The sequence below is a fragment of the Pipistrellus kuhlii genome, unplaced genomic scaffold (genome assembly GCF_014108245.1).
Source record: "Pipistrellus kuhlii isolate mPipKuh1 unplaced genomic scaffold, mPipKuh1.p scaffold_m20_p_2, whole genome shotgun sequence".
In the NCBI taxonomy this organism is placed as follows: domain Eukaryota; kingdom Metazoa; phylum Chordata; class Mammalia; order Chiroptera; family Vespertilionidae; genus Pipistrellus; species Pipistrellus kuhlii.
The window spans coordinates 38,864,771-38,888,330 of record NW_023425515.1 but is presented as its reverse complement, the minus strand read 5'-3'; the positions used below and the strand labels follow the sequence as shown (position 1 = coordinate 38,888,330).

The 23,560-nt window shown below is 43.2% G+C and overlaps 1 protein-coding gene and 1 long non-coding RNA gene across 2 annotated transcripts; one reads left to right on the top strand and one right to left on the bottom strand.

The window, feature by feature from the left end:
- Positions 1–345: 345 nt before the first annotated feature.
- On the bottom strand, positions 346–8,957 carry AHSG (alpha 2-HS glycoprotein). Its single transcript, XM_045583774.1, has 7 exons — positions 8,650–8,957; positions 6,060–6,170; positions 5,604–5,688; positions 4,744–4,907; positions 3,483–3,584; positions 1,587–1,670; positions 346–978 (listed from the first exon to the last, which is right to left on the bottom strand). Exons 1-7 carry the CDS (start codon positions 8,863–8,865, stop codon positions 718–720), a joined length of 1,023 nt encoding a protein of 340 aa, XP_045439730.1. The 5' UTR covers positions 8,866–8,957; the 3' UTR covers positions 346–717.
- Positions 8,958–9,404: 447 nt separating this feature from the next.
- LOC123652614 lies at positions 9,405–23,491 on the top strand. The gene is made up of 2 exons (XR_006742061.1): positions 9,405–9,445; positions 23,310–23,491. It is a non-coding gene; the product is annotated as an uncharacterized LOC123652614 (long non-coding RNA).
- Positions 23,492–23,560: the final 69 nt, after the last annotated feature.

Below are 23,560 nucleotides of genomic sequence, written 5' to 3'. Positions count from 1 at the left end.
ATTTCATGCCTGTGTTAATTGTCAATCTCGCCTTACCTGGGTATTGGGGAAAACAATGGTTGGTTTGTCTATACAAAGTTAAGGCACTTGGTCTTTGTTTAGCCATATTTTTTTTACCTTTATGAAATGAAAATAATTATTTTCTCATAAGGAAATGGGAATATCTTATGGTATTTTAGCAGATTCTAGTTTCACTTTTTCCTGTCTTTAGTAATACAGCATATTTTTGTTCTATTTTGTCTCTATTTTTATTTTGCTTTTGCTTAGGGACACTTGTAGAGTGGATGTTGGGAAGACAGCCCACACACATGAGCTTAGAAAAAATAGGCAATAATTATGACTACATTTCTGCTTAGAACCTTCTTTATTCAGGAAGATACTTCTGACACTTTTATTAACAAGCAAATATAAGTTTGGCAAGAGCACCTCTGAAAGTCACTGTTACAATTGTTTTTGTGAGGTCAAAGAAGGCAGAGAACATAATGGTGGTGGCTTAGTATCAGAACAATGATAAGTTGCTAGCCTTATGCCTTTCATCAAACATAACCATCGTACCCTTTGCTTCTGTTTTCTGAAGAAGGAAGAGAATTGGAATTCAAGACTTGATATTAATCTAGACCACATGTAATAGCACTTGCCTTGGTAGCAGACAAGGCCCCTACCCTTACTCAAACTTGGACAAAATGGTAGCTATGTTCTCTCTGCCAGTCTTCTCATCTAGACCTTGAAGTGTCTGTATCTCCCGGGGCAAGGGTGGACCACTGGACCGGCAGCAACAGGCACGCTAGGCTGCACCACACTGGGTGCTTTCCCTGCTTCTCCTGAGGCAGACTCCACTGAGGCTGTACCCATGAGGAAGTAGCGAAGGTCATGGTGTGCCCGGTTCGCCGGCAGGGGTGGCAGGGGTCCCAATGCCTCAGGAGCTGCGAGCAGGGTAGCTGGAGGAGGTGAAGCCACAGGGCTGTTGTCTGGTTGAGTCTGTGGTAATATAGGCAGGAGAGAGAACCATTGCATTGGTTATCTATCTTTCTCCTCCCAGATAAGGCCACCCAGGCTTTTGTGTGGAACCACACCCAATTCTTTCTCAGCAAAAATTTCAATTTACATGGAATATGGCAGAAAAGAACTAGGTGTAAAGGATTATAAGAGATGGGTAATTGGTATATGGTAGCCCCTTCTCACCAATTGTCTTGGGAATAGTGGACTTAGACATGTCCCATGAGCAAAAGCACCCCACCTGATGGCTAATCTTCACCAGCAGTGTCACCCTCTTTGTCATCTACACCTGTAACCACTGGGAGCTGCTGGGAAGATCTAGTCACCTAGTCTCTGCAACTCAGAAAACCTCTCCCACCCCACAAATAAAAAGTGGCCTTGTCAAATGCCTACTAGGACAGTTCTACCCTATAGGTACCAGTTCTTGGGCTGGGAAGGAATGGATAAAATACCCTTCCATTTGGTGATTGTTCCACATACCCCAGTGCTATTTATCAATGTGGGTCAGGGCAGCAAATTCCCTGTAATTACTAACACACTACATAAATGTCAAGGGGACATGATGGCAAATGTAACCATGACTCCCTTACCTGTGGTGGGAACACTGTACAGGTCACTGAAACTTTTTCCTGACGAGGGATCTCAGTGACTGTCCCCTTACAGAAACCATATTGCTGCCACAGAAAGATAGGAGTTATTAGAACTAGTTCAATAGTAGATTTCTCCCCCAGTTTCATTGATAAACATGTCAAAGGAAAGAAAACAAATCCTTGAATTCTTAATTTCTTTTTTAAAAAACACATACAGTTTTCTAAAGTTTACAGTTTCTGCTTACATAAGATATCCTATCTAATAAAAGGGTAATATATAAATTGACCATCACTACAACACACAAGATGACCACCCCACGTAATCAAAGATGGCCACCCCTATGTGGATACAAGATGGCCACCACAAGATGGTCCTAAGGGGTCCAGGTCTGTAGGGGAGGGCAGTTGGGGGGATCAGGCCTGAAGGGAAAGGCAGTTGGGGGGTACTAGGCCTGCAGGGGAGGGCAGTTTGGAGAACCAAGTCTGCAGGGGAGGGCAGTAGTGGGCAACCAGGCCAGCAGGGGAAGGCAGTTAGAGATGACCAGGACTATAGGGGAGGGCAGTCAGCGGTAACCAGGTTGGCAGGGAAGGGCAGTTAGGGATGACTGGGCCAGCAGGGTAAGACAGTTAGAGGTAACCAGGCTGGCAGGGAAAGACAGTTAGGGGCGATCAGGCCATCAGGAGAGGGCAGTTAAGGGAGGCCAGGCTGGCGGCAGGGGAGGGGGGTGCAGTTAGGGGCAATCAGGTTGACAGGGGAGCAGTTAGGGATCAATCAGGCTTGCAGGAGAGTGGTTAGGGGGTGATCAAACTAGCAGACAGAAGCAGTTAGGGGCAATCAGGCAGGCAAGCAGGTAAGCAATTGGGAGCCAGCAGTACTGGATTCTGAGAAGGATTGGGCCTACACATGCAGTCGAACATTCCTTGAGGTGTCTCAGATTGGAGAGGGTGCAGGCTGGCCTGAGGGACATACACCTTGCCTCTCCATGCACGAATTTCATGCACCAGGTCTCTAGTATAACATATAATTCTGTATAAAATGCAAAAAATACAGAAACACTTTGAGTGTAGAAGAAATCCCCCATAACCCCTCAGGAGCATTTTCATTAATGTCTATGTATTTTTCTATTTTAAAATAATGATTGAATATCATTTAAAAATTTGGGTCATTGTAACTATAACATTTGATACTATGTGTTTTCACTTACTATAATATGAGAGCATTTTCTTATGTCATTCATTATTTCTTGAAAACATAATTTTTAGTATCTGTATAATTTTCTATTTACTGATGTGCCATTATTTTACTCAGTCACTCTCCCCTGTTAGACATTTCAAATCTTCTATGGGTCATTATGTATGGATGGTAAATTATCTTTACAGATATATATTAATTATGGAACTAATTTATTTTAATTAATTAATGTATTTTTCAAATTGTATTTTTAATTACAGTTTATATTCAATATTATTTTTTGTATTAGTTTCATGTGTATATAGATATAGTTCTGTCAAACATCTCCAATGTTCTCATTAGGCAAAATTCCTAGAAGTGGACTTTATTGGCCCAATGACTTGAAAGATTTAATACTAGGGGTATGTCTAGAAAAATCTATATTCCACAGTCCCAACAATCAGACATGATTTGGCTTAGTTAGAAACAATCTCTGTCATTTTCCTAACACCAGGGACCTTCAGCAGGTGAAATGATGTGAGGACAGTTCTTAAAGCGAGGAGGTGACACCTCAGAAGAAGGCTGGCAGCACCCAGCCCCACAGGGAGTGGGTATTTTGCACTGTGATCCCCTTTCCACAGCCCTGAGATTAACTTCCTTAGCTTGCTCTAAGGATGCTCTGTTCTACAACCAACTTTTCCATCCCCAGGGCCTGGCCCACTTACCTTTTCTGCCAGTAAGTTACATTTGGTTGGGTCTGTGACCTCTTGAGCAGCACAGTCAGTGGCAGCCATTGCAAACTCCACATAGGTCGTACGTGATAAATACTGATGAGAGAAATGAAAATGCTCATGAGATCACATGACTTGACATGAAAAAGGCAGGGAAAGAGAGGCTGGAGAGAAGTAGCAAGGGCCCTGTCAGTGCACACTCCAGAGAGCACTTTTCACACAAACCACGGTTAGTGGCCAGAAAAGATGGTCCAATGGGGTGTAGAGGGCAGTTATTGTGGCTTCATGTTCTCCAATGTTAAATACAGAGTTTGGGAGCAGGTCTCCCCTGAAAGAGGTTTAAGGATCCACTGCCCATCATTCAGGGCAGAGTGAGTTTGCAAATAGGAAGCAGGAACCCAGTGGCCAACCTTACAATGAGCTGGGTGAGAACCCTGCCTCCCGCACCCCAGCCCTCCCTCTTGGGCTGCACTTTGAGACCCGAGGTTCAGGTAATTCCAAAATAGAGCGGGAAAGTAAAGAAATAGATTGATTCCTCTCCCATCAACTGTAGAGAGCAGGATCAAATGGAAAAAAATAGAAATGAAAGTATAGAAGATACTTATACTTTTCTTTTTTTAATAGTTCTTATGGAACATAGAGACACAATAATAAAATTCCTGATATTTGGTATAGTCTGGGGGTGAGGGTCCCCGCCCCCCCATGAATCACATATTCTGGTAATAGATTTCCAAATATGCCATGGCTGGTATTCAGAAAACCAGTTTCCTTAAATATTAGAATTCTGTTGCATTCAAATGTGCTAAATTATCCACAGTATAATCAGATTTTGTCAGTGATTCAAAAGGCATTTTAGGATCCCAGCATTATACACCTATCTGTGTAAGTAGGTCCACGCCTTTATAAATATCAGTTAGGAGGGTGCTGCAGAGGGTCAGTGAGGATGGGTGATAAAGATGGGAGACCCATGAATTTCCCGTGGGTGCTTCTGAACAAAGTGGGAACTCCCACCCACTGAACCAATAGCCACAGGGTTAACAAGAGTTGAGAAACTGTGGACTGAAAGCGTCTGGCTGTTTTATGTTAGAGAGACACTGAGATCCTGATGACACTCAGGGTCTCCATATTCTCCAGGACTCTTTTCCCCATCCTTCTTGCCTTCCTGTTGCTGCCCCTGCACCTGCTCTGCCCCTCACCATGTGCATTCCCGAAGTGCCACCAAACTGCTCAGTTTATCAAACAGTCTCAGTCTTACCCCAATGTTAGCCCGGGTAAGTTCCACAAGCTGGAAATAGGAGCCATTAGTTTGAGTGTTGAAAGCTTTCAGAGCAGCGTCTGCAGCATGCACCACCTTGGTGTGATTAAGCGGGGCCAGCACGGGGCAGTCTGGGCACATCTTTTTCAAGTCCTCTCTGGAGTCTATGCACAGAGAGAAGGATCAGGGAGGGTTGTTATTCTCCAGGGCATTCACCCCAGCTCTTAGAAAAGGCTAAGACAGGACCCAAGTGGCTTTCGGCGTTTTCTCTGCTTCTTTAGAAAAACAAAAAACAAAAAAATCTTTATTGTTGAAAGTATTACAGATGTCCCATTGATACCTCCCTTCCCTGACTCCCCCCAAGGCCTTCGCTGCACTATTGCCTGTGTCCATGGGTTATGCATATAAGAGCTATGGTTAATCTTCTCCCATCCTCACCCTCACCCCCCAAACCCACCCACCTCCACCTTCCCTCTGAGATTTGACGGTCTGTTCCATGCTTCTATGTCTCTGGACCTATTTTGTTCATCAGTTCATTTTGTTCATTAGATTTCACATATGAGAGACATCATGTGATCCTTGTCTTTGATAATTTATTTCGCTTATTTTACATTATCCCTGCTTCTTACTAAATCTTCAGGTGGCTCCTGCCATGCTGACATTTCTGCAGGAGCCCCTCTCATCAAGGGGCAACTTTCACCTCCAACGAGAATAGCTCCCTAAAACAGTTTTACAAACCCAGAACCCAGGAAGTATGGCTTCTCCTTTTCCTCACCAACAAAGTGGCTAGAACATTGATAACAATGCAGGTTCCTTCCTCGCTCTCTCTACAAGGTCAAAGTAAGAAGAATCATCTCTACCTGGACTGGAATCACATTTTACGGACAATACAGTAAACTGGCCGGCCTGTTTCAGCACACGGAAATCACAGTCTCCTTCCACAGCCTAGAGAAATAAACCCACAGTGAGGGCCTGGGAGGAGGGCTGGCCTTTCACTTCTCATCCAGGGAGGAGTTGGTCCCTCAGGCATGGTTGTCAAAGGTGGGCCTCACAGAATCACCTTTTTTGGTGGGGAGGGGAGAGGATGCATATTGACACATTACACTCTCTGTTTGCAAGGAGGGCTGCAATAAGAAAGTTGAACTGTTGCAAAAATTAGCCCCAGGGAAGGAGGCTTCAAATGGCAATTTTAGAAACTGCACACTGGCTAACCATGAGGGCAGGCTGGGCAGCTGGATAAAGAGGCTTGATCTATACAGAACCATGGTGGAACTGGTTGGGCCACTATCCGAAATCACCCGAAGAGGGCCACTCACGTGCTCCACCAGTGGCCGCACAGAGCAGTTGGCTGCGGGGGTGGGGTCCAGTGCATGGCAGGTGGTTTCCAGCGTGTCTAGTTCCATCTCAAACACCTCTCCAAAGGGCCGCTGTGGAGACACAGATTGAAGAAGTGAGCAACGTATTGCCCTGCTCCTGATGATCAGGCCAAAGGGTGAGCCCCCTTTGGGCTTGAACCCACCACCTGTTGGAGAGGTGAGGAAAGTCATTCCTACTGTGTGCAACTCCATCCAGCGCTGAGCTGCCCGTGGGTGAAACCACATGCGGGCTTCCTGGTTCTCCTCCTCTATTGGCTGGGCAGGTGCTTAAGGGTGTTTACAGGAAGAAGGGGGAGGGGGCATGGGCTTGGACAGGTGATGGAATCACAGGAATCACTTTGAGCTCTGTTTGGAAGCTAAAAGTGAAAGCTGGCACATATTTAATTTTTAAAATTTCGCCCTTCAAACAATGCTTTTAAAAAGTCAGGTTTGGATTTTTCCTCAGTGAAGCAGTAACGTAAGATGCTGGAGGATGATATCTTGCTGTCTCCATCCCTCCCTTTACTTCTTTTTGCCTTTCCTCTCTTTCCTTCCTTCCCCGTTTTCTTTTTCTTCCTAAAGGACAAGTCCTTGGCTTTTGTCTTGGGCTTGTAAATGACAGATGCAAAGTTGCGCCCCTCTATTGCCCCCTGCTGGTGGTGAGGGGGAAGAGGAGCTCCTCTGACAGAGGAGGCAGTGTAGTGTGTAAGTCACTAGCATAAATCAGGAGTTGTGGAGGAGGCAGTGATAGGAGAGCTATAACTCGTTGAAATTGTTCTTGCCAGTTCACCTGTTTCTGTATCCTTTCTTCAAAGCCTGCAAAATCAAGAAAGTATGAATATGCCTTTTTTTTTTTTTTATTTCACCCCAGTTCTTCTTGCCTCTTATTGCCTCTGTTCTCTCTTACTCGCTAGTACCTGAAGCCTCAGAATCTCCTCCATGGGAGAAAACTGTGTTTTATGATAAGCAGATGTGCCCAAGTTAACTTCCTGAAAACATCCAGATGTGCAGGCGGTAGGAGTCGCACACTTCTGGGTTTCTCAAGGAAAATGACTCCCAAGCTCTGCCTTTAAAGAAAACCACAACGTCTATTCATTAACTTTTCCTCACAGATGCATGTTGTGTGCTATTCCCTCTGAATTGATCAGTTTCCTCTGTACATCAGTATGTTTGCAGAGCTCCTAGAATCCATCTGTGACAATCCTGATTTTAGATATTTTGTCCCAGAAGTTAGTCGGTTTAGAAATCTTGATGTTTACCTTCTTTCCCTTTCTAGATTCTAAAACTCTTGTGGGAACTATGTCTTTTCTTACCTTTGTATTGGGTTGAACCATTAAAAAGCCAATATTTGGCCCTAGCCAGTTTGGCTCAGTGGATAGAGCATCAGCCTGTAGACCAAAGGGTCCTGGGTGTGATTCCAGTAAGGAGTAAGGGGCATATACCTCAGTTGCAGGCTCCTCCCTGGCCTGGGCCCTGGTCAGGGTGCATGCAGGAGGCAACCAATTGATCTATTTATCTCACATCACTGTATCTCTCTGTCTTTCCCTCTCTCTTCCACTCTCCCTAAAAGTCAATGGAAAATATCCTTGAGTAAGGATTAACAAAAAAGCCAATATTTGATTGTTCTTAATATACAAAAATGGCAATTTTTGTATGGTTCAACCTAATATAGCACCTGACACTAGTTCTTGCCCACAGAAGAATTGTACTCAACCTTTGCTAAAAGAATTATTCCTCATCAGATAAACAATCTAATTTCAAAATAGTCAAGAGACAGATGCCTCTCCCCACTTCTCCAGTTCTCTCAATTGATGCCCAATCCATGTTTTCTAGCTTTGACCTTTATTGTCGCTGACTGCATTGGTTTCTTGCCCAGCATGTGAGGACGTAATTCTCCTTCATGCCAGCTCCTCTCTGGAATGTGGAATCTGGGAGGTAGCTTGTGTGGATGAAGGAACACAGGTCTGGAAATGAATCCCAGATCAATGCTTACTAATTATATGCCCTTGGGGGGTAGGAGCCCTAATTTGTCAGATCCTTGCTTTCCTCTTATGTAAGACAAAGACAATACCTATCACACCGGACTAGGGGCGAGGGATGGAAGGAGTAAGCAGATAATATATGTGAAAGGGCCTGGCATATAATAGGTAAGTTGTCAAATGCGAGTTTCATTCACCCTGTCTTCATCCAGAAATAACTGAAGCAAAGAACAGTAAGTGATTTCCAGTCAGTGGTAATTTGGCAACTCGAACTCAGTCTCTTGCACCCTGGGTTTTCTAACAAACCACTTTCTACCTTTGAACTTCAAATTATCCTTTTCTTCTCCTATAAATCTCCCCTACCCCCCAACCTTTTCCTTGCCAAGAACCATGACTACAGAAGAGGATGTGTCCTTTCTTGCCCTGCACCTGCCCCCTCCCTCCCTCTGGGGAAGAAATCAGAGTCTACCTCCTCTGCACTTTCCTTTTTGCTGGGAGATGTGATCTTCTGAGACACCCAGTTAAGCTCCACAAACAGGTTCTTTCAGCTCATACGAAGGAGGTTTACTTACCCGAGGCCACACCTTCACTTTTTCAATCCTGTTCAAGGCGTGCTTGTAGCCCCGAAAAAGGTTCTTGTTGAGGTAGTCCATGGCCACCATGGCTGCTTGCTCTGATTCTGGGTCATCACAGTTCACCTCTCTATAAAGCAGACCTATCATAGGCGGCGAGACGGCATGGCAGCCCCAGAGCTGAGCTAAGCAAAAGACCAGGATGAGGGACTTCATGGCTGCTCCAGAGAGGCCCTGGCAGGTGGACAGGTGCTGGAGGCTTCAGAAGAAACCCAGGTGCTCTCTGGGAAAGGTAGACCAGTGGAGGGGCCACGGGCTTTATTTATCTGTCAAAGCCTCCCAGAGGAATTGCATAAGGACGTGGGATGATTTTTGTTGTGGTTCCAAGAAAATTCCTGCAAACATCAGCCCTGGAAAAACAAACAGGTTAGGACATTGCTGGCCCCAAGAAACCTGCCAAATCAATGCTTCTGGGGATGGGGCGGTGGTGGCATGAGAACATGGGAACAACAGCAAAGAGAGGAGGCTGGGGGGATGTGGTGTGCATGGAGGTGAGGGGAGCTGGCACAATCCTGGAGTACTGTGGGTTTGGCAACAGAGGAAGTGTCTTCTATTATGATTTGAGCACACACGGGGGTCTGTGAGGAGGGATGTGCAGCAATTTGATGAAACCCTCTAATGTTAGGGAGTGTTATCTCTTCTAGAAGGATTCTACAGGGAGGACAAGGCCCACAGATATAGCAAGGGGTGCATCTAGAGTAAGAAGGAGGAGCAATGGGAGATGCCAAGATGTTAGGTAAGAACCTTGGAGGCAAGAAGGAAAGAATGAAGATGCTTCTGCCTAAAGTGGGGATTGGGGAGGAGGGGATTTCCATAGCAGAGCAGGAGAGGGCCAGGAGCAGCAGAGCAAGATGGAGTTCCATATTTCCTCATCCTCTTATCTACAGACCTCATTGCCAGGGCCCTGGAGGTGACAGCACATACATCCCTGACCTCCTGGGTGGCTGAGTGTGATTGGCACCAGTGGCCCTGTGTGCCCTGCAACCCAAGGTCCCACAAGTGCATAAATGCAGCAGAGGAAGCTCTGGGCTAGCAGCCACTCACTTGGCAAAGCTCTGGTTTTGAGTCCCCCACTACAGGCTGAGACACTGCAGGGGCCTCCAAAATGTCCTTTGAAGGCTTAGGAGAGTTTAAGTCTTTCTGGGCCACAGTAAGCTTAGGGCCACGCTGTTGGCTCCATTTTAAGAGGCCCTAAACAAAACCAGGTGTAATTTTCAAGGAGGTGAGAAGGATAGCAGGAGCCTTGGAAAATATCGTGAAGACCTGGCATGGTTCAGCCTGGAACATGAAAGCCCTAACACAGAGACCAATGTGTTCTTCAAACAGTTAGAGGTCATCCTTGTGTGTGGGTGGATTTGTTCTGTTGTTTGCTATTGCTTCAGAGAAAAAAACTTGGTTTTGGAAAAAGATGGGGTCGTCTACAGGGAACCTCACTAATATTGATTTGCTGGGGGAGGGAAGCAGACAAGGGGGGAATGTGATGAGGCATAGAAAGTAGCTAGAAGGACGTTGCACATTTACTCACAGTTGCTCCTACACTAACACAGAATCTCAATGACAGAAGTTCAGAGATGTGGTCAGGCCTCCGGGTTCTCTTTGAGAGGGAGATCCTGGCTCTTACAGACACAAAACCAGCTCTGGCCAAGATGATTCTCAAAACCAGGGGTGACTTTCCAATAGCCTTTGCCCCATTTTCTGCAGGGTCTTAACTCATAAGCAACTGTTTGTGGATACGATGTATTTTTTTTTTCTTCTTCTTGTTTTAAAATACAAAATATGGACATTAGTAAAAAAAAATCTGAAAATAACAAAAATATATGCAGTGAGTGAATATTTCATGTCATAAGCTCAGGTGTGTAAAATATAACTTTATTTTTCCACCATACAATTGAGTTTTTGACGCTGATCTCTCTTGTGAAAGTGTAATTGCTTCCATGTAACCTGTTCTCCCAGACACTTGAGTTGAAACCCAGTCCCAAGGATTGCTTGCCTCTCATGCTTCTCTCCCCTATGAGGTTCAAAGCAAGTCTGAAGTGGAGAGGGGACAACTTATACAAATACCACTCTAGCCAAGGGCAGAGAAAGGTGTTCTCTTGCCTAGTTAGGCTGCAAAGGCCTTAGTCATCTGTCCTTAGTCACATCCGCTTGGCATGTCCATTTGTTCTTAGTGCATCTGTCCTTGGTCACACCCACCTGGCATGTCCACCCAGGAGTTCAGGTCCTCTTGCCCCATCTAGTTCCTAGAAAAAAAGTCCTCGTGCATCCCAATCAGGAGTCCCCTTATCTCAGGACCCTTTCTAGACTACAGGCCTTCTCTCATCTACTAGTAAGTGCTACTCCCTCCTTAAACCTTAAACTTGGGAACATTTAGCTGCTGTGCCCACCTACGATGTGGGCATGTCATAAAGCTGCCTTCAAGCCCATCTGTCTAGACACCTCCTGCAGTCATGGCCCACCACTGCTTTGATGCCACCTGCTACTCAGCAAGCTTCTCCCTATGGTGTGATGTCTCCCTGTGCTGAGTGTCCCTTTACCTCCCCCATCCTGTGGTGAGGCCCCAGCCCCCTCTGCTCTGGGATTCCACACTGTTCTTGGGGTGGTTCTATTGCCATCCCAACCTGAGGGTGGGGAGAGGAAGTTAAGTCCTATTTGATCATCCTTTCTGACGACTTATGTATTGTACTAGGATCATTTATTTTGGAATCTTTGCTCTTGGATCGTCCATGAGTGACAATTTCTAAAGCACTAGGTATTGTCCTCTTTTGCTGATGCCATGAAAACAAAAAGCAAGCTATAAATCACCTATTATTCTATCACCTATAAACAGAAAAACAAACTCATCCACAATTTCATCACCAGAGATAAACAGGCTTTATGGTTTGAGGGCATTTTCATTTTTTCTTTTTCCTTTGTGAGGGGTTATTTTAATGGAATTTAAATCATATTGTATTTACAACTTGAGTTTCTCCTTTTTTGTTTAATATTATAACTGTGTTCGACTTGAAAACATGCTTATAATGACTGTCTGTGGTTGTACTGTGTGTATCATTATATATTTAACTAGTCTCTTACTGTTGGACATTTAGTTCGTTATTAAGCAATCACTATCATATTCAAAAGCTTCAATTACAATACTTTCTTTTGCCCCTTTGGGAATCTTTGGCTTTCTAGTTATTCTTTCAGGATAGATTCTTATTAGTGAAATAATTTTTTTCAAATGATTTGAATATTTTAAAGCTCTTAATTTCTCTGGCCAAACTGCCTATCAGAAGGCTATGCTAGTGATAGCCTTGCCATTAAACTGGTGTGCTACGAATATCCAGTCAGATGTTTTCCATTTCCCTCTGCTACTGTTTCCATCCTGACTTTTGTGGGAACTTAGATATAGGGAAGCATCCAAACTCTTTTAAAATGGGATTTGTTAATATCTTTGGATTTATCCCAAATACCACATAGTCTAATTCTTATAAACTGAAATAACTTTGGTGTCAAGCTAAATAAAATGGTCCCTCATTTAAATTTTTTTTCAGTTTCCTTAGAAAGAAATGTTACCATTTACTTACTGACAGTGAAGAAGAGTATCCTATATAATAAAAGGCTAATATGCAAATTGTCCCCTGGACCAGGAGTTGGACTGGGAGTTCAACCAGAAGGTGGGGTCGGCCAGCCAACTGCCCACGGTGACCTCCCTCCCAGCCAGCCCAACCAGATAGGCTCTAATCCGGGTGGGCTGGCCAGATCCCACCCATGCACAAATTTGTGCATCAGGCCTCTAGTAGATAATATTTTGGTATGTTTCCCAAAAGAGCTGTAGCAAAGAGTGCCAGGGGAAGCTAGAGGTACCAATTCCAAACTTGGACAGATTTTTCACCTGCCAAATGCCTAGATAATACACTCATGAGTGCTCCATTCTCTTCTCCTCTCTCTTTCCTCCCCCAGCTCCAGTTCCTTTACATGCCAGTAGCAGATAGGCATTTACTTCTCTTTCTGGTCATTTGTTTCATTATGATAATTACTTATTGGTGCAATTTTCTATATGTTCTACCTCACAGTATTAAAATAATACTCTTCCCAACCATACTAACTGTGTCTGATAGAGTATGGAGGATATCAGGGGCTTTGAGAGCAGGTTGAAGAGAGCAGGCCCAAGGTCTAAAAAGCAGAAAAGAATCAACTGCCTCCAGGAGGGTAGAGCAGAGTGCTGGGTGGCACTTGCTGGGCGGAACCCCAGGTGTGTGCTGATGGTGGAGATCTCAAGATGGCAGCTGTGGTTGCACCAGGTCTCTGAATCTGTCGGTAGAGCTCTTCACTAGGCGAGCAATGCATCCAAACTGTTCCCAGGCAGCATTCAGCATGTGTGCTTGCCAGTCAGGAGGCAGGACAGGAAGGGTCTTGGGAAGCTTGGAGTCAGAGTAGCTGAGGTAGTTTCTGCTGAGGACGTGCCAGTGGAAATGGGTCTCCAGGCATAGAATAGGTCTAGAACAGGGTGAGAATCACTCCAAGCAGCGAGGACTGAGGAGAGAGCTAGAACCTCTACTCTCACAAAACAGGACATGGACAAGTGCATGTCAGCAAAAGCCAGAGGAACAATTGGTTTTTGCAAAGAGGAAGTGGCAGTGGTTGGTATTTAAACCATTGGGACAGATTCCTGGCTCTGCCCGTTCTGGTGTTTAAAGGGCCTAGGTCCTGAGAGGCCAAGGATTAATTCCTGGTAAGTGTGGTATTTCTTCATGTGTATGGGCATTTATAAAACACCTACTATCCGTGATGTTGGGTGCCTGAATGCAGAGAAGACACCTTTCTCTGTGAAAGAACTCATCTTGACTCATCTGGTCGAGTGACATTGAATTAGCCAAGAACTATAAATTATACAAAATTTTAATATTTGTCCTGTGGAGAATGACTGGGATTTATTTCTCCAGTGTAAAGCATCACTTAATGGAATGTAGGTTACCCTTGTCTGAAGACCTGTCAGATTTCCCGAGAAGGTAACTTAGCACCAACTGCGCTGATCTAATTCGGAAGAGCCCTTTGTATTCAATGCCAATGCACTAAAGTTGGGAGATGCAAGCCAAAGCATATTGTGGTAAAAATTATTAAAGCACAGTGACCAGAGGTGACTACTCTCTTTCTCTGGGTGGAGAAAGGGCTCTGCAAGCTTTCCCCCAATCCTGCTCTCATAGCCATGACTTAGCTCTGAAAATCCAAACTCTGAAAAGATATACATTTGAGGGGATAAACTGGGAAAAGTAGGGCCTGGACTAGGGTGGGGCAAGGGAAAGGGTGAAGGAGCTACATGTAAGGAGGTGCTCATTCTCAGGGTAGCACCTCCTTAAATGCTGTGCCTTTGGCCTCGTTTTTGCCGCACCCTAGTCCCAGCCTGGGGAAGAGACATAATCTAAACCCAGAATAGAAACAAGTTTGTACTTTACCAAATCTTTCTACTCTTTCAAGGAAAGTTTTTTTTAACTCATTTGCATTGATCCTATGTGTGAAATTGGCCTCAAGAACACAGCGATCCTTGCGGTAGGCTTTTCATTATCACATAAGAAACTATGGGAAAACTTCCATTGTCTTTTTTTTTTTTTTAACTTCAAACTATATACTGTTTAGTGCAGCTTTGACACCCACTCAAATGTCTCTCAAAAGAAAGAATCCTTTTAGGGTTAAAGAAAATATGGGGAGATTTGAGTTTTTTGGAACTGGAATGGCTTCTCAGGAAAACATCATTATCACAGTTCATGGTGATACCTTATTCTGTAACAGGCATTGCACTTTAATCCTCACAACTCCACAGGAGCTGTACTGTTCTCATTCTCTGTTCTTTGTGGAAGAAGAAGAAGCAGAGGCTGAGAGGTTCTGCAACTTGACCATATCACATTGAGGAAGAGCCTGGATTTAGCCCAATTACTTTATCTCTGTTTGCCCCAAACCAAAGGAATATAGGGCCCAAAGAAAGTTGAGGAGTCTGACTGCTGGACACTGCCTAAAAGGGAACAAATGGTTATTATTAATAATAGGAAAAATAGCTGTATTTGAAGAAAAGTTTGAAAAAAAAGGAAAAAGAAAAATGAATTGCATTTGGTTAACAATTAAAAAAAATTTTTTTTAATTGTTTACTCACATAATTTCAATCAACAGAAAATATCTGGAGATCAATATTGCAGAAGAGACCTTTACCCATTGACTTTAGTGAGAACTCGGCTGATGTTGAAATGATTTCTGCTTTGTGTTTAGAAGGTAAATAAAAGGTAAATGATTACATTATTTCTGGTTAAATGTTTTTCAGAGGAATGCTAGTCAATGAGAAAATCACACCTATCTCTCCGGCTGGTTTCTGCTATTAACTTTTGATACCTTCAAAACCAGGTTAGTGGCACACTTCAGACAAGAAGGAAGATGAGAGTTGTACCCAGCATCTTTTAAGGAGCCCACAGTGTGCGTGCTGGGACCTTGGTCACAGAGATGTTCAGAAGAGCTGTGGCCTTACCATCCAAGGGTTGTCTGGTTATAAATGAGGCCACTGGGGACAAATAATACAATCTTCTCTGCAGTGGCTTCATTGTCTCCAGTGTAACTTCTTGCACCTTAGTAAATTGGACACTTCTTTACCAATCATGTAGATAACTGGGGTTGGAATGGGTCCTTTCATAGTGAGTCAGTATTGTAGATTATGTAGATCCATTTATTGACTTGTATTGATTATTCTCTGGACACACATTAATTAACTTCTTACAATTTTGCTAGGTGCTAAGAATTCCACAGGTGGAAGGTACAACTCTTGTCTTCCAGATGCTCCCTGCTGGGTCTGGCTCCTTAGCACTATGCTTAACTTTTGTATAAACTGAGCACACAAGTATAAACTGTGGTTTCTGCCTGCAGATTGCATTAAATCCAGAGAAACAGAATCCCTGCTTCCTGCCCAGCATAGACTGAGACCCATACACAATCACTGAGGGGCTCTATGCCAGTCCTCTACTCAACTTGGAGCCCCCCTCTAGTGTCTGGTGTCTGCTCGAGGACATTCAGATACAGGAATCTGTCCACCACCTTGGCAATCCATTCTATTGTGAATCACTCTCATAACTAGAAAGTAACTAGTTTCCTCCATATTGAGTCAACATCTGCCCATCTTGTAACCTCACCAATGGAACCAGAGTGTCCAGAAAGGACAACACAGAGTAAATCAATTTACTGCTGTATGTTGGGCTTTAGAGACCTCCGTGTTATATTCTGCTAACCTCTTCCAACCTCCATTAATTCTGTACCTTGAATTACTCTCAGGTGACTTAGTTTTTAGACCACCTCGTCATCTTATTACATAGACCAGTTTGGCACTAGTGGTTTAAAAATAGGATGAATCATCTTGTGATTAGGAATCAAATGAATTGCATAGCTATTGGAGTGTGTGTTCAAGCGAAGGACAATTCAACAATTTTAGGAAAGGAGGTAGGTCTCTAGGACAAGAGACTTTCTCCTGGTTTTTGGAAATTTATCTGGACACTTAAAATTATTAACAATGAAACCAACCAACAGAGAGGCCATTCTTCTCCATAGATTGCCTTGATTGTACTTCTTAAATATTGAGGTGGAACATATATGAGGCAAGACCTGTAAAAAGGCACCATGTCTTCACTCATCTTGAATTCAGCAAGGCTCTCAGCTGGTGGCATTTCTTCCCTTCTTGTTGTCTGACCTGTAGAAAATCCTTAGGGCTGTGAAAAGTCTTTGCTTCTGGTGTTCTTGTTAGGACATTAGAAGGTGGCAAATTGAAATTGAGAAGGTGCTGTTCATAGGGTCAGGGCTGGTAATGTGGGCAACTTTCTGTGCTAAGGTTGCGCAATAAATAGGCAGCCAAATAATTTGGTGCATTAAGCAACAATTGAACCTCCAGGACTCATATTCTAATGGAGACTGAGGCAGTGGAGAATGAAAATGCAGGAAAATAAGAGGAGTAAGATGGAGAAGGGCCAGAGGTTCTGCATTTGGTTAACAATTTTTAAAAAATTGCATTTGGTTAACAATTAAAAAAATTTAAAAAAATGTTTACCCACATAATTTCAATCAGCAGAAAATATCTGGAGATCAATATTGCAGAAGAGACCTTTACCCGTTGACTTTAGTGAGAACTCGGTGGGGGACAAGGGTGTGGGAGCAGCTTAGCTTGTTTAAAAGCCTCACATTTAGATTCATGATAGACCATGGTGCCACTCTTTACTGTGTGACCTAACTAGAGATTTAATCTTGCTAAGCCTTAGTTTCTTCATCTGTTAAATATAGGCGGCAGAACCTGGCTAGTAAAGTGGGAGGATTTAATGAAATAACAGTTGTTTTGCTCAGAATACAGTGAGCATACAGTTAGCCATCAGCAAATAGGAGTTCTTAATATCCCAATAATACATTAGTACTGAAAGCACAAAGAAGTGCCATGGTGAATACACCATGACTAAGATATGGTCTTTGCCTTCAATTAACCTATTTTGACAATATAGCCCAGTAGCTAAGAGTAATGGCTTCTAAACTCTGTCATTTTGTCAAGTTATTTTTTAAAACCTCTCTGAGTTGTTTTACTCATCTGTAGAAGACATAATATTAGCAGTGCTTACTTTAAGAACATTAAATGAGATACTGTGTTTCCCCGAAAATAAGACATCCTCCGAAAATAAGACCTAGCACATGGAAAGATAAGACATCCCCTGAAAATAAGACCTAGCGCAACTTTGGGAGAAAAAATTAATATAAGACACTGTCTTATTTTCGGGGAAATATTTATCCTTAAATTTCCAAAAACAGGGTAGTATACTTAACATTCTTTTTTTAATTTTTTAAAACTTTTATTCTTTATTGATTAAGGTATTACATATGTGTCCTTTCTTACCAGTTCCTCCCCCACCCCCCTCCCACTCGTGCCCTCACACCCTGGTGCCTGTGTCCATTAGTTAGGCTTATATGCATGCATACAAGTCCTTTGGTTGATCTCTCCTCCTTACCCCTATTCCCCTCACCCTCTCTTCCCCCACCCCACCCCCCATCCCTGCCACATTCCCTCTGAGGTTTGACAGTCTGATGGATGCTTTTCTGTTTCTGGATCTGTTTTTGTTCATCAGTTTGTGTTGTTCATTACATTCCACAAATGAGTGCGATCATGTGACATTTATTTTTCTCTGACAGGCTTATTTCACTTAGCATAATGCTTTCCAGTTCCATCCATGCTGTTGCAAATGGTAAGAATTTCTTCTTTTTTACCACAGCATAGTATTCACAGTTTTGGGGTTTTTTTTTTGTTTTGTTTTGTTTTTGTTTGTTTGTTTTTTTAAATGTTTTTAGCCCTAACCAGTTTGGCTCAGTGGATAAAGTGTTGGCCTGTGGACTGAAGGGTCCCGAGTTCAATTCCAGGCAAAGACATGTACCTTGGTTGCGGGCATATCCCCAGTATGAGGTATGCAGGAGGCATCTGATCGATGTTTCTCTCTCATGGTGTTTCTAACTCTCTATCCCTCTCCCTTCCTCTCTGTAAAAAATCAATAAAATATATATTTTAAAGTGTTTTTATTTTTAATGTCTTTGATTAAGGTATTATATATTTATCCTTATCCCCCTATACCCCTCCAACTCCCCTACTCATGTCCTTACCACCCTGTTGTCTGTGTCCATTTGTTAGACTTATATACATGCATACAAGTCCTTTGTACCACAGTTTTTTAATCCACTCTTCTGCTGATGAGCACTTAGGCTGTTTCCAAATCTTAGCTATGGTAAATTGTACTGCTATGAACATAACCTTTCTGAGTAGTGTTTCTAGTGTCATGGGATATATTCCTAGAAGTGGGATCACTGGCTCAAATGGGAGTTCCAATTTTAGTTTTTTGAGGAAACTCCATTGTTTAGTTTCTTTAAGAAACTCCAAGTCTGCATTCCCACCAATAGTGGACAGGGTTCCTTTTTCTCCACATCCTCACCAGCACTTGTCATTTGTTGATTTGTTGATGATGCCATTCTGACAGGTGTTAGAGGGTACTGCTTTGTCATTTTGATTTGCATCTCTTGGATGATTAGTGACTTTGAGCATGTTTTCATATCTCTCTTGGCCTTCCGTATGTCCTCTTTTGAAAAGTATCTAGGTACCTTGCCCATTATTTGATGGGGTTGTTTATCTTACTTTTATTAAGCTGTATGAGTTCCCTGTAAATGTTGGAGATTAAACCCTTATTGGTGATAACATTGGCAAATATGTTCTCCCATGCAGTGGGCTTTCTTGTTTTTTGTTTTGTTTTGTTTTGTTTGAGAGTTTCTTTTGCTGTATAGAAGCTTTATATTTTGGTATAGTCCCATTTGTTTATTTTCCCTTCAGTTTCCATTGTCCTAGGAGCTCTATTGGTAAAAATATTGCTTTGGCATATGTCTGATATTTTGCTGCCTGTGGATTCCTCTAGTATTTTCATGGTTTTCCCATCTTATGTTTAACTCATTGATCCATTTTGAGTTTATTTTTGTGTATAGTGTAAGCTGGTGATCTTGTTTTATTTTTTGCACATATCGATATCTGTCCAATTTTCCTAACACCATTTATTAAAGAGACTGTCTTGACTCCATTGTATGTTCATGCCTCCTTTGTCAAATATTAATCGAGAAGATTGGTTTGGATCAATTTCTTGGTTATCTATTCTATTCCATTGATCTATATGTCTGTTCTTGTGTCAGTACCAGGATGTTTTGAGAACAAGAGTTCCTTTTTTTTTTTATAGCAGCATAGTATTCCATTGTGTAGATGTACCACAGTTTTTTATTCCATTCATCTGCTGATTGGCACTTAGGCTGTCCTTAATGTTTTTATTTTTTATTTTTTCTAAATATTTTATTTTATTTTATTATTTTTATTTATCTTTTTAAATATATTTTATTGATTTTTCACATAGAGGAAGAGAGAGGGATAGAGAGTTAGAAACATTGATGAGAGAGAATCATCAATCAGCTGCCTCTTGCACACCAAGGTACATGCCCCCGACCAGAATCGAACCTGGGACCTTTCAGTCTGCAGGCCGACGCTCTATCCACTGAGCCAAACCGATTTCAGCGGCTGTCCTTAATGTTTTTAAAACAAACACCCCTGCATCTTCATTTTGCATTGAAACCATGAAATCATGCAGCACTCTGTTAGTCATCTGCGGTACACAAGAGGAACCACATGCTACAGGCCTTCATGGAAGAAGGGGAGAAGTATTCCCAGCTGAGGGTGGGCAGGGGAGAGGGAAGAAGGTGTCATAGATGAAGATGCATTTTTAATTTTCCCCTGAAGAATGGCAAGATTTAGACAGGTATACATAAGAGTATAGCTTTCTGGTTGGAAGGGATAATTGGTGAAGAATCATGGACTGTATTCAGGGAATGGGAAGAAATTCTTATAAATGAGGAGCTCTGTTCCTGAGCAACTCACAAGGGCTGTTCCAGGGCAGTGCCAAGCTCAGCTGACCTTTTAGGGACAGTCTTCTCAAGGCCTTTCATAGTCCTTTCCTCCAAGTGCAATTCTCCTAGATGCCTATCCAACTAATAAATTAAATTTAGCCATGTTATTCATAGAAACTGCAAAGTGAGACAAGGGCAGGGGCAGGGAGATGCAGCTTTAACAAAGAATCAAATAGAAAATTTCAATTGAAAAGCATGGATATTTAAATAAAAATGAAAATACTTAAAGAGGTCAAATAATAGATCAAATACTGAACAAGAAAACATTCAATCATGAATCCCATAGTCTAATTTGCTCTCTCTCTCTCTCTTTCTCTCTCTTTACCTCATCTTTTATAATGCTAGTTCCATTGGAGGTATTTGCACAGCAAATCATGGTGGAGGCCAATAAATTTTTTACAATTTAAGAATTGTAGAATGCCAATCAGGATCTATATCCAGTCCTCTGCTTACTACCCCACATTGCCATGGCCCCCACTGCACTACACAGTGGTGGGTTTCCCCCAGCAGGAGTGGTCCATAAAACAGTGCAAGCTTTGGCACTTATAAAATTATCTGTAGTCATACCCTATTGACTCAGATGAGCGACAATAAAAGTAAAAGGCCACTTTTCATCATCTCACAATCTCTGTTCTCAACCTTATTTTCCTAACATTTGTGTTTAAGTTTACTTCTATTAACAACATGGATCGTGAACATTTTGTTTATATTGACTTGCATAAACATGAAACTTGCCACTGGATCAGCATGCTCTGGCTTTTCCAGTGTAAATGCCCCATGGCTTCTTCAAGTTGGAGTTCTCTCACCTGAATCAAATGGGACAGTGGCATAGCTAGCAAGTCCTGTGTCATCTCAGAGCCTCAGCAACTTCCTGGGATGGGTTTCTGCATGTCTGCAGGCTAGTGGGACGGATCACCAGGACAGACCTGCAGGAGTGGTGGGGAGCCTTCTGGGGCAGAATCCACCTTCTTTGGATAGAGCCAGGACCCACAGGCCCGCCTGGTACTAAAGCCTCCTCTGTGGTCGAGGAAACCACAAAACAGTGTCTGTCACTCAGATTTTTCTCCTGGCTTGGCTCTGCCTTGAACTTGTGACCTGAGTCCTGTTGTGAGAACTAAAGAGGGTCTGTCAGGAGGGACCTTAGGAAGTTTCTGTTCTGATGCCATTGACAGCCTCTAACACACAAGAGCAAAGAGACCTTCTCCCAAGATCTGCACAGAACTCAGTATGGCCCTGGGTGTGCCATGGTATCAGCGGGTCAGGAGAGGACAGTGTCCAGCAGTCAGGGTGATGCCAGGCCAAGGCTCAGGCAGCAGTTGCCAGGGCCAGGCAGCCATGCCCAGGAAGCCAGTGGTGCCCACAGAAGATAGTGGTGCTCTCATGGTCCCTGTGCCATTTGATTGCTGTTAGAAAACAATGTCAACTTAGTGTAAATAGGTAAACACAGTGTATTTTTGAGAAGTGATCAGAGATATGACATTTAACCAAAAGAAATGTGGGAACATCACATTTAGAAAGAAATAGGAAATGATAACCCAGGAAAGCTTAAAGCATCAGAGGCCATATATAGTCAGGTTAATGTAGAGAAAGGGAATGGCAGCATTATCTCTTTGTAAAAAATCCAAAACTAACAGTTCAAGGTTTATTTACTTTCTGATGTAATGAAATGTAAGTTCAAAGTCAGTTTGTTAATTCTAAATCTCCTGTCCATGAGCTCACAGATAAGCCTATGGAACCAGAGAGACGCTGACCAGAGAGCCTGAGGCAGGAGGGGCACAGGGTGACCTAGAGTGGATACCTGTGGGGTGTAGGCCCCAATTCCCATTAGCACTTGCCTTTGTGATATGAATGATGAATGTTTCCTCGGACTAACATGAAATGCTGCCTGAACGCCACGTTGTGATGCATCAGCTGCTCTCTCCCCACCCTAGGCAGGTTACCCTGAGCCTCACCGCTGAGTAGGAATCTAACCCACCTCTAAGCCACAGGTCCTCCTCTGCTCTGTCACTCTGATGGCATCGCCTAACTCTGACGCCAGTTTTCCTGCTGTAGTGAGGGGAACAGCTGTAACCCCAGGAGGAGAGCTTTCTCTCCCTCCTCTCTCTCTTTATCTCCTTCACACACACCTCTTTCACTTATTGGGGGTGCAGAAGGGTAAAGCAGAAGGGTGACTCTGGATATAGGGTCACAGTCATGGCTATCAGATCTTAGTTTTTTGGAACTATCTCAACTGCTTAATTTTTTCCGCCATCAGTTAAGATAATTTGCTAAATATTTACATTTCCTATGGTTCTACACTTTCCATTCAGATAAATTCATGAACCAGAAAGAAGTTTCTGCTATGCTGCAGCTCTCCTGCTTTAGCTGGTAACGGCCTAGCGCTGTGCCGTGTATAGGAGAGGGACACAATAACAATCCAAAGAAGGTGTGTGAAGGTGGAGGGAGAAGATGATGGAGGTCATGCGCCAGGAGTGGAGGAAAGGGCTTAACACTGGACCCAGCACATCATTAGGAAGGGTCTTCTCATGACCAAGAAACGTCTTCAGCAAACACTGGACCAGCGATGACATCCCCTCCTTCTTAGATCTCCCAGTTGATTGGAAAGTTCCCCATGAGCTCTGTGATGGGAAGGAGTCAGAGCGTAGGGGTCAGTGGGGAACAAGCCAGGGGCTGAGCTCTGGGTATCCTTGGTCCCCCAGGGCCTCCAAACTTCATGAACATAGCGGCTACTTAAGAAATGTGTAATAAATCAATAAAGTATTTTATTTTCCTCTTCTATTTCCTTTTGAAGAAGTCTGCAGTTGTTCCTAATTGTCTTTATACCAAAATGCAGCTTGTAATGTCTTCCACAGCTGAGCTGAGCTCTCCTCTTGCTGTAATCTTGCCCACTTCCTTTCTGCACCAGAGACTGTGGGCTTTTCCGAGAGTGCAGAGTGCCTGCCTGAATCATGAGGGGAGGGGCAGGCATGAGTGGCCAATCCGTAAGTGGGAGTTAAAATGACTCTAGAACTAACTGGAAACAGGGCAGTGACAGTTCCATACATGACTCTTTAAACAACCACAGGCTCTTCCCCTCCATGGTAAACATCGCCCTCTCATGGAAATAAAGAAACATCCTACAAAAATTTTCCTTGGAGGTGCTCAACTTTCCCTCTGGAATGTTTTTGCAATTGGAGGCTGAAAGCTCAGCTGTGATGGGACTCTGACACCAACCAGCTGGCTGTTGCCTGCCCTCAGTAGTCAGATGGCTGGAATTCTGAAATGGAATAATATCACTGACACAGGAACAATCAATGCATTGTGTTATGGAAAATGAAAACCCTTAATGTTTCTTTTTAATCTTTATTGTTGAAAATATTACATAGGTCCTCCCTCCGCCACCTCCATT

What these genes read in the sequence shown, in the direction of transcription:
- AHSG (XM_045583774.1), bottom strand. Translation starts at nt 8,865, where the DNA reads ATGAAGTCCCTCATCCTGGTCTTTTGCTTAGCTCAGCTCTGGGGCTGC. An exon ending in TGCGGCCACTGGTGGAGCAC is followed by an intron (nt 5,689 to 6,059) that starts GTGAGTGGCCCT and finishes TTATTTCTCTAG; the next exon opens with GCTGTGGAAGGAGACTGTGA. An exon ending in GTACAGTGTTCCCACCACAG is followed by an intron (nt 979 to 1,586) that starts GTAAGGGAGTCA and finishes ATATTACCACAG; the next exon opens with ACTCAACCAGACAACAGCCC.